Source organism: Rhineura floridana, chromosome 1 (genome assembly GCF_030035675.1).
Source record: "Rhineura floridana isolate rRhiFlo1 chromosome 1, rRhiFlo1.hap2, whole genome shotgun sequence".
Lineage (NCBI taxonomy): Eukaryota > Metazoa > Chordata > Lepidosauria > Squamata > Rhineuridae > Rhineura > Rhineura floridana.
In genome coordinates, this window is record NC_084480.1 from 163,433,859 (window position 1) to 163,444,771 (window position 10,913).

Below are 10,913 nucleotides of genomic sequence, written 5' to 3' on the forward strand. Positions count from 1 at the left end.
AGAGATGGATTGATTCCTTAAAAGAAGCCACAGACCTGAACTTACAAGATCTGAGCAGGGTGGTTCATGACAGATGCTCTTGGAGGTCGCTGATTCATAGGGTCGCCATAAGTCGTAGTCGACTTGAAGGCACTGAACAACAACAGAATGTCTTTACTACAGTTGGGGAAGGGGTGTTTGTCTTTTGCCTCATCACCCCTGGGGATTTCGTATAAATGAATACGGCTTTGCGTTTCTGGATATATATGCAATGTTTTGTTATATTGGTTATTCTGATATTTTGTCTTAAATTGTTTTTCTATTTTCTCTTAACCGTTTTGAGCTTTCTTCCGGGATAATTTTAAAAAATCCGAAAAATTAAAACGACAAGCGTAGGGGAGATTCGAGCCCGCTACTCGTCCTTCCCGCTCGCTTAGGGGCAGCAAAGGGCGCGTCGCCTCCTTAGCCAGCCAGGGAGAGGTCGCCCTCGCACCGCCAGCGCAGCCGAGGGCAGGTCCGTCTCCCGCCAGCGCCTGCCCGGGCGCAGATGACTTCCTTTCCCCGACAGCGGCCCAGTTCTCCTTCCGGGTGGAGAAAGGAGCCCGACGGCGATGGCGGCGGCCCCTGGGCTCGGGCTGCCGTTACTGGTGCTGATTTTGTGGGAACCCGGTAGGGTCCTCGGCGCGGCCCGGCCGCCACCGCTTCTTCCGCAGGACGCCGAGGTCACCTTCCTGCTGCCGGCCGGGCGGAGGGAGTGCTTCTATCAGGCCGCGCCGGGCAACGGCTCCATGGAGCTCGAGTACCAGGTGGGGGATCCAGACTCCGGTCCTGACCAGGCGTGGACCAGCCGGCTGCACTTGGGATGGGAGTCACTGGCCCGCTTCTTTGCCCTCTGCGTCTGCACTTGGCGTTTTCATTGCGCTATCGTGCCCAAGAGCCACGGATCAATTCGTAGGGCAGCAACAATGTTCTGTGGGTGTATGCTGATTTTTCAGGGGCAAACTGCCTAACCCGTTTGTTCTTCAGAGGGAAAAGCTATTTAGTAAAACAAAAATTTGTACTTCTATTCAGAAAAGTTCAACTAGCCTGTGAATTTGACAGATCCCTCCTAAATGTCATCATCCCACACCTTGTTATGCTTGTATCTTTCCTTTCTATGAGCTTAGTTATTTATCCTCACAACAGTCCTGCATAGTGTGCTAAGCTAAAAGAGAGTGACTCACTCTCAGCATATTAAAGTAAAGATTTGCTCCCATTTGCCACTTTTCTTGTAGCTTAATGGCTTTTCAGGGCCTCTCTCTCTCCATCATTCATGTCCTATTGTTGCCATTTAGGTTATTGGTGGGGCCGGACTGGATGTCGACTTCTCCTTGGAGAGCCCTTCAGGCGCATTGTTGGTTGATGAATACCGGAGATCAGATGGGGTGCACACGTGAGTAACTGCTTTGTTGTCATTTAGCCCCACCCCATAACTCATGCATCTCCTGCTGCCCCCACCTTTGCTGTCATCATGTTCAGGATGCATGCAGCAAAGTCCCATCGCTATGGTGGATGTGCTCCACTCGATTTATAACCCTTGCTAATTGGCTCCCTGCTGCAAACACCCTGACTGTGACAAAGATGGGGGCAGGAGGAACAGCATAGCTTTAAGAGTTAGGCTGAAGGCACAGCCCCAAGCCCTCGTTCAACACACTTAAACTGTACATGTAAGCAACATCTGAAGATGTCTTTTGTGGTCTGTATAAATAAATGTATAGTGGTTTACCGGCACAATTGGCACCAGATGATTTATTAAATTTGTTAGTTGCTTTTCTACACAAATATGTGCACTCAAAGTGACTTACAGTTAATAAGAATCAAAAGTAAAAGTAAAAGAAAGTTAAAACCCCCCACAGTATATCAGGCAGTGGAGCAACCCATCTTAGGAAGGCTACACAACAGAAGCCCTCCAAAACCTTCCGAAGTTAAGAACCAAACCTCTGGGAGAAGAGAAATGTTTTTGCGTAAAGATGGATAACGATAATAATGATAAACACTTGGTTAGACCATTTTTTGTGATCTATTTATTATAATTAATTGTGTATTTTAATTTTGACTATAAAGTGACATATAGGTAGATATGAATCTTGACAATAATTAAATAACAACATAGTGATATTTTGTACAATGAAGGTTTTTTAAAAAATATTGGGAAATAAATAATCTCTCCTATATGTATCCCATTCTTATTTTAATCATTGGCCTTCTATCCAGGGGACTGATCAGGTCCACATGCAGTTGGCTTCAGGAAAGCTGCATCAGTGTTGCCAAACCATTCACTGGGATCATTCTATCAAGTAGCTAAAGCAGGAGTGAAGAACTAGTAATGGGGTAATGATCGTTGGGACTTCAAAGTGCAACGCAGGATTAGCAAAGAGCCCTGCGCAGTTGCTTTGAAGTGTTGCTGATCATTGGTGCTTGGTTTTATGCAAGCTTCTTCAAGGATTGGCTGGTTACAGAATTGCCCCTGAAGAACTCAGAAAGGCAGCTGATCCCAGGGAGCTTGAAGTCAGCACCTATCCGCTGATAGGCTCTGACTTCAAGCTTCACTTTCTACTCTGATCAGCTGTACTCTGGAGTTCCCTATGGGGAGCTTGTAGCACAGTCAGGCCTAGCTGGCTTGCTGTCACTGTTAGTCAGCCGACTGGAGGTGATAGGAAGCCTCCCTTGCTAATGAACAAATAGAAGCACACTTTAAGGCTGCCAATTGTGCATTGGCAGCGGTCTCCCTACCTGCCCTTCATCTTACATCACTTATGAAGCCAGGTGTAGAACAGGTGGGCAGGGTTTGGGGGAAATGGCCATATAGGCCAAATTGGAGCCTACGAACTGGAGGTTCCCCATCCCTGAGCTAAAGAATAGGACAAAGGTGGATTTTCCTCTTTTTCAGAGAGAGAGATGAGCAGAGTGATAATTCTAATGTGGGTTGGTGGTTAAAACGTTGATAGAATTAATTGCAGCAGCATGGTAGTAAATGTAGGATTGTGAGGATGTTTTTATAAACATACCATTAAAAGAATGTATGAAAAGCATTCCTATAAATTAAGCCACATTGATTGTGTGAATGAAAGATGGCTAAATATGTGAAGCATTGCCATTCATTAAGTATAAGGATGTGCTCTAAAGTATGGAATGACAAGATTAACCTGCATTGTGACATGAAAGGGAGTGAAGAAGGATAAGCAATACATCTATTCAGGGAGCTTTGCAAGTAACAAAAATATGAGCAGTGATTGTGTATCTGATTTTTTTTAATAAGCACTTTGGAGGAAAGATGCACCTTTGTCATGCAGATTTTGGCTGGTTTCTTTCAGCATTGAGCCTACAGAGGGAGGTGATTACAAGCTGTGCTTTGACAACTCCTTCAGCACTATCTCGGAGAAGCTGGTGTTCTTTGAGCTAATCTTTGACAGTGCTTCAGATGATGAGGAACTGAACAACTGGGCAGAAGTGGCAGAACCAGAAGAGATGCTCGACATTAAGATAGAAGACATTAAGGTGGGCAAAGAGGCAGGAGGAGATGAGAATTAGTACTGAGATGCAGTGGAACTTTGCAGAATGCAATCTTTTTAACAGTGGCATTAGATGGAAAATAGAATGGGACCACTCCAGTCCCCTCCTGCAGTCATGCGCAAAGCAGTAGGAGCCAGCCAATAGGATGGACTGATGCCTGCAGGCTTTCAAACCACCCAGGTACTTAGCTGATTTAGGAGGAATGCTCCACCTGCCTATCAATTGGATCCTTACCTGGATCTTCACACCCCTTTTTCTAAATGTCCCATGCTCTCTCAGAGGTGGGCCTGCCCTAGATTTTTGAACCACAGGTGAAAGCATTGCAGATCAATTTGTGCTCCATTGGTGGAATGAATCTTCTCAGAACTTCTGTTGATAAATATCTGGATGGCTTTCCAAATGGCTTGAGAAATTAGGACATTGTGGCTTCACCCCAAACAGATCTACCATTTGGCCTCTGCTGAAAAGCAAACACAAGCACTTGGCACTTGGGTGGATAAGTGGTGCCAGCAACACAAATCCAGTGAGAATGAGCTCTGTCCTTAATGATTGAAGGAACTAGCCCTGGGAGAAAGAGCTCAAAGTTGGAACAGGATTTGGGGAAGCAATCCCTCCCTACCATCACTGTTTGAAATGTTTTTGGTAAATATTTTAATAGATTTTTCAACAAGTACGAACATAACAAAAGTTACAAGACATCCTGGTGCGTACAGAGCATATTTGCTGATACTATACAAGAGTGCTCAAATAAAAAAAGTTCAACCTTCAAGTTCCTTTGACATATCCCCACTATAAAGGAGCATGTGTTACAGGAGAATGAGAGTTGGATCCCTGCCCATTTATTTAGCTGAAAAAAAGAAGCCAAGTGTTAGGACAGGGGTGTGGAACCCTGTTCAGCCTAATAGCTGCATTCCCCTTGTGTGTCACCTGGGGGCTGCATGCCACTGGGAGGAAGGTCTAAAGCCACATACACACTCTGTCCCATTCACAGAATTCCATCTATTCACATATTGGAACTCTGCATTTATTTTTACTGTTTGGGAGCAGGGTGTTGGTGGAAGAGAGCCCAGTTAGTATTTTCAAACCCAAGCATTTAACTGTTTTGGTCTTCCCTAGAAAATAGTTCTGGGGCTCAGCCTATCCTTAGCTCACCCTGCAATGCAACTTGGAAGGGCAGCTTTGAAGCATGCATGCTGTCTTTCAGGAAAGGGCCCTCCAAAGGCATCAATTTGTTCTACATGGATTTACTGAAGATTTTATCCAGCAAGCCGTCCCTAGAGCCCTTATAAAAGGTATGCTTTCCCTGCTGGGGAGAGCAAGCAGAGTGCTAGTGGTGGACACTTGAGGAAGAGAAGGGGCAGAGACAGCAGAAGAGAGATACAGAAAGCCAGAGCAGCGTGTTCTATTCTGGGAAGCTACACCGGGAGCCAGGCAAGGTGCAGGAGAGAGACAGGGAAAGCGGCAAAGAGAGGAGGCACCCACAACAAAGGCTTGATTGCCTGGCAAAGCACAGGAGATGGTAGACTGAGAGGCCCATCACTCCCGGCCAAAGAAAACCAGCCTTGAAAACCAAAAGGAAGATACTCTGAGTGTTTGCAGTTTCACATTTTAAACTCATTATTTATGCTCGTTTCCTGCCTACTCATAGCTTTTATGAAAGTATAGAAAGATACATAAAATGGCTGCAAAAGGAGACTTGGTGCTTGTTTCCTAGGCATCAGATTTTGTTTCTTTTAACCAGAGTAATGCATCTTTGTACTATAAAATGCCATGTTTTTCTGCCCCTCTTGCCTGCAGTTTAGTACCTCCAATCTTACTCTGGTCTAATTATTGTGTGTTTTAGATTCATAAGTCCCACTTGTGATGAGGTTAGTTTGCACAGGGGATTGATTCCTAAGAGTGAGTCATCATAGCCCTGTAGCCACAGGGAGGTAGGAAAGTGTAGAAAACAGAGTGCTCTACTTGCATTTTTTAAATCATTTTTTTTAAAAAATGTTCTATTTTTTCTTCTACAGGTAAAACAAAAAGGAAGAGCAGTCAATAGTTAGTTGCTAAACTAGCCAATTTCAAATCCTGCGTTATGAAGCTGACTTCTTTAACCATTTTTTGTTTTTCACCAGGATTCCTGGTAAAGCACAGTAAACTTGTCAGAATTCCTCCTCAGCTGGCCATGAGAGGGAAGTGCATGAGAATGACTCCCATTGGTTTGTCCACATAGTGCTAAGGGAATGGTCTGAAGGCATACGAGGCAACCATCTTGCTGAATCTAAGCAAGTCTAGGTCTGGTTAAGGCCCGGATGGGTGACCACCTAAGAACTGCATTCCATGATTGAGAAAAGACAAGATAGAAATGTAATACGATATAAATAAATCAAACCATGGTTTTGCATTGTGTGCAAGCAAGCGTCTAGAGCTGGACTACAGTCCTATAACTTCTGACCATTGACCATGTTGGCTGGGTTGCAACATCTGGCAACCCAAAGGTTGGGAAAGGCTGGTCTATACCGTCACCATCCCAAGACCTTCCTTATAAACAGAAAGTATCTCATGTTGGTAGAGGCAGGAAGGGTGCCCTTCTCCCTGTCACCCGGTCTCCAGCCCACGTTTCAAAATACCTGGAAAGTACTGTTTAATGAAAATTAAGAGTACTGTAGGACTTATTTGTACACAGTACATTCCAGGTACTTTGGTACGTCTAGAAACTATTATGCTTTGTTCTATTCTGTATTATTCTGCTTCAGTATAACCCACTAGACTGCTCTGTCTTCCCTCTTTTCCCATCAGGATTATTCCTTTCCTCCCCAATCCAAAGACTCTGAGTAGTCTCCTTTATTCTCGTTGTTGTAGGAATCTATTGAAACCATGAAGAGCCGCATGGAGAGAAGCATCCAGATGCAGGCACTGCTGCGAGCCTTTGAAGCCCGAGATCGCAATTTACAGGAAAGCAACCTGAGCAGAGTCAACTTCTGGTCAGCTATCAACCTCAGTGTGCTGGTGGTGGTGTCATTTCTCCAGGTGTACATGTTGAAAAGCCTCTTTGAGGACAAGAGGAGAGTCTGGACGTAGCAGAAGGAGAAACTGCACCCCGTTTACCTATGTGGGAGAGGTATCCAAAGCAATACCAACTCCCATATTGCCAAAGCTCAATACTGTCCATATGTAGCTGCCATTTTTCTTTTGGTCTCTTCACAGAAGGGGTTAAAATATCATAGCCAAGGTAAGGGAGGGATGGGGAGGAGCACTGAACACCCACATCTTGTGTGATGGTGGCAAATGCCCAGATAGCAACCTGTCAAAATTGAGAGCAGGTTGAGGGAATGGAAGAAATTAAGCCATTAGGCAGCTGATAGCAAGCAAAAAGAGCAGCCAACTTCAGGGATTCATACATTTCAATGCCTCTGTTTACAATGAAGGGTGGGGTGTTTCTCAACATATTGCAGCTTGCAACAAAGTTTGTCTCTTGACCTTAACCTTTGATATTCTACATCAGACTTCATCAATCAGTGTGTGCCTTAGCAAGCTGGCCTGGCTGGAAGTAGCTTCCAGCCCATGTTCTGTATTTAGAATCTCCTTGCCCTAAGATGTCTTGCAGTACTTCAGGGCATTAAGAAAGCTCGCCACATGACTTTGGGAATCTTTCCCCTTGCAATTGTGTTTGATTTTCTTCAGTCATAACTACATGAGGAGTATTGTAACTGCTGGATAGACTGTTGAAAAAGATTTCGCTTTAGCAGTTAGCAATCTGCTAAGGGTGAACAGGGCTAGTTTTGCACACTTTCCCCCCTAGTTGGACTCTGATAGTGAGCCAAACTGGGAGAAGAGCTGCAGGGGTGGAGAAGTGGGACGTCCCCAATCCAGCATTCTGATTTCCATCAGAAGACAAACAAAATGTGGCGAGTTTATTCCCGTGGGGAAATCTATTGCCTTTCTAAGACCAACTCTTTAGATATCTTTAAATGTTAGGAGTTTATGATTAAATTCCTGTTTATAGAAGGCTGACCTACAGAATCCATGAGTTGCTGAATCAGACTGGTTGAATTCTGTTTTTGTCTTCAGTGTAACACTTGAACAACTTGGAGTTCCTTACTGGATTTACAGTATGAGAAATGTCACATGTATAACTTGAGCCTAAACTACACATGATAGTGTCAGATCTGTGTTTTATATATGATTGGGACAGACCTGCATTTAAAATGAGAGGGGTACTGAATCTTCCCTTCCTCCTGCTAATGTTGCCCCTACAGATTGTCCTCCAATATCCTTTCTCCATTAGCTGCACTCCAATATCAGCAGCGTGCCAGGCTGGGAGAGGAGCCCTTGTGGGAGAGTGGGAGTGGGGAAAGGAACAGTGTAGCACTCCCCTCACTTTATGCATTATTGAGGGACTACTAACACAGGATCCTTTTTCTTTTCTCTCAGTTCTGGTTGAATGTTCAACAGTAGTTAATGCCCAACAGACTCTTTCAGATGGGCTGTTGCATTTCCCTTAGCATTCTTCGTATGTTAAAATTCGCTTGAGCATAGCAGTGCATTAGCCCAAGCTGGATATTCAACACTACTCCATTGGCTCCTCTTCAGGGCAGGAGCTGTCAGTTTCAGTAGCTGCATCCCAGATCAACTGACTGCTTTCCTGATGGTACAAACCACGTGTGCGCACTCACGCTCTAAAAAGACTTTGGGCTCCCTGATGTCAGAGAGTGCCTGGCACTGTATTAATATATGAGGCTGCCAATGTTGACCCTTTTTAATGGATCCAAGATTGTATAGTCTTGTGGTTCAATAAATGGTCTTTTGAGTTGGAGCTTGTATGCTCCTGAGTCTGTTATTGGTCTTGGGGTACAACAGAATTGGTAAAATCCTGTCTCTTTTGAGAAGAGAGTCCTTCTGGTGTAGAGTTAGTTAACACAGGAAGGACCAGGAAACCTGACAAACTACCCCTATACTGCCAGTGAATACGCTATCTGCTGGGAATTTCTATGGAAATGGTCAGAGAGACAGAATGTGACCTTCAGTGGACTAGGGCATGTGACATCTAGGCTTACTCCATTTTCCTTGGATGCCTTTGGAGAGTTAACACTGCTTACTCTAGGCTTAAGCCTTAAGCATCACAGCATTGCAACAGTAGAGGCATGACAGTGCTGGAAGTAGGTTCTAGGTCACCAGCTGCCCATCATTTCTTACCAGGTATGAAAGAGAGGGCCGTTGTGAAGTCAGTAGAATGCAGCATTACAGCTGGATCACAAACTAACTACTCCAGTAATTAGCTGCCATTGCACTATGAACTAATTCCATTTGTCTGATTTGCTAGGTAGAGTAGTGACAAGTTGAAGCTTGGAACTCAACAGATTGTAAAGGGAGCTATGTCTACCACTGCAATAAGTTGTTGTGGGGTCTCTACATGAGTAAATCCGTACTGGAAGTACCAGCGATTGTGCCATAATTGTTAAAGACCAACAGAAACTGGTCTTTCCAATTCTAGTAGTTCAAGTTGGGCTCTGTATTTGAGCACTAGATGCGCTGAATAAGTTACCATGGATCAGTATTGGTTCCTGAAACATTATCTGGTATAGCATATTTGCATGAATTAGCACATGCAGTTCAGCCACCTCTCCTCAGAGAGATCTGTCAGATTAGAGTACTAAAAGTTAAGGTTCTTTAAGGAGGCCTAAGGCATCTTAGTGTAGGCAGCCAGAATCTTGCTGAATTGAAGATGGGTGCTGAAGCCTAGACTAGTCCAAAGTACCTCCTTGCCTCATTTGCTTTCTGTGGGGCTGGGGCTGCTATATCTCTTACAGCAACCCTAACGGAAAAGGGTGGAAAGTGAAGCAAAGTGAAACCTGGTGTAATTGCTGCTGTTCACCACGGCACACCCTTCTGAGAGCACACGGCTGCCTAGAGCATTGCTCCCAACGCCCTTTGGCAGATTTTGCTAGTTGGATCAGTAGTTCGAAAACACCTTTTTACGTATGGTACTCAGAGTTTTTACCGTAATTGGCAAACAGCCAGGGCTCATACAGGCTGTAAGGTGAGTATGCTGCTCTCCATTATGCAACATGTGTGTAAGTAATACTAAGTATGAGATTTAGAATGCCTGTTGTTAAATCAGAGGCCCTGTAGCTACAAACCCCAGTATATGCAAATTTACATAAACTGATGTATGTAAAAAGTTGTCTTTTTTCTGAATTATGTACAGCTTATTTGTTTTTAATTGAAAAAGAAGGGCTGGGATTCTGTGGGTTTCCACTGCATATTTCCAGATACAATAAATTCTTGAGGGTACTTCTGAAAACAACACATTGTGGAAATCTTGGAGATAGGATAGTTACTATGCATGTAAGAATAGAAGAGGGATGAGAAACTTGTGTACCTCCAGATATTGTTTGATTACAACTCCCATAATCTTTAACCATTGACCGTGTTGTCTGGGGATGAGTCCTTGGTGGGAACCCCCCACAGGACTTTGTTGATTGGACAGTAAATGAAGCGAATATCTGGAGGGCTACCAGTTCTCCCCATCCATGAAATACCAGGATGGGGGACTTGTATCCCTGCTGATGATAAGATGTCACGTAGATGCTCCACTGCACGTACCTAATGCAGTTGCTGGGACAGTAAAAATAGGTTCAATCAGATAATTGGCAACAGCTTCAATCAGCTGTTAACTGGGAGAGAAGAAGCTAATTGGTACTACTGCTGGTCATCTGACTGGGGCTGCGTGCACCCACGCAAATAGATTGGAACCATAATGTTTTGCATGCATCAGCAGCCCTTTGGGTTAAAAAACAAAGACAGATAGTGGAAGGCTTCACTGTACTTAATTCTGTAGTATAGTGGGGGTGGGGGTGGTGACATCAGCAGATAAGGCGGTGGCTTAACCTACTTGCTCCTACCCCAGCCCCTTTAATTAGCATCTTTATAGTAATATTAAGCTCGAGAAAGCAGGAAAAAACTACTCCATTGTGAAGGCGATGATCTCGACCTCAACAGGAGCAAAAGAAAACCTCTTAAAAGCTATTTTGGAACAAGAGAATCCATGGACCAGGTGGAGGAGGAGCCTGATCAGGGCCCAACAATGGCAAGGAAATCTGCTAGACTCTCCAAAGAAGCCTATGACTGACATTCTTAGACAATTTAAGAACATGGAGGAATGGAATCAGGCATTTACAACAATGACAGCAGAACTCTCCTCTCAAATCAATTTCACTAAGACAGCAGATGCAGCATTTGAACTTGGAATGAGGCACAAGACTGCCATTCTAAAGCTCAATGTGACTGTGATGTTCCTATATTAATGTATATATGGTAAGTGTTGTTTTAGAAGATACATGGTAAGTGGAGTGAAAGAGGAGGGGGAGTGAATGGGCAGTAGAATGCGAGATGAT

The 10,913-nt window shown here is 44.2% G+C and overlaps 1 protein-coding gene across 1 annotated transcript; it reads left to right on the forward strand.

The window, feature by feature from the left end:
• The first annotated feature begins 448 nt into the window (after positions 1-448).
• On the forward strand, positions 449-8,332 carry TMED1 (transmembrane p24 trafficking protein 1). Its single transcript, XM_061583462.1, has 4 exons — positions 449-785; positions 1,314-1,411; positions 3,333-3,516; positions 6,379-8,332. The coding sequence occupies exons 1-4, from the start codon at positions 591-593 to the stop codon at positions 6,595-6,597; spliced, it is 696 nt and encodes a 231-aa protein (XP_061439446.1). The 5' UTR covers positions 449-590; the 3' UTR covers positions 6,598-8,332.
• The last annotated feature ends 2,581 nt before the right edge of the window (positions 8,333-10,913 follow it).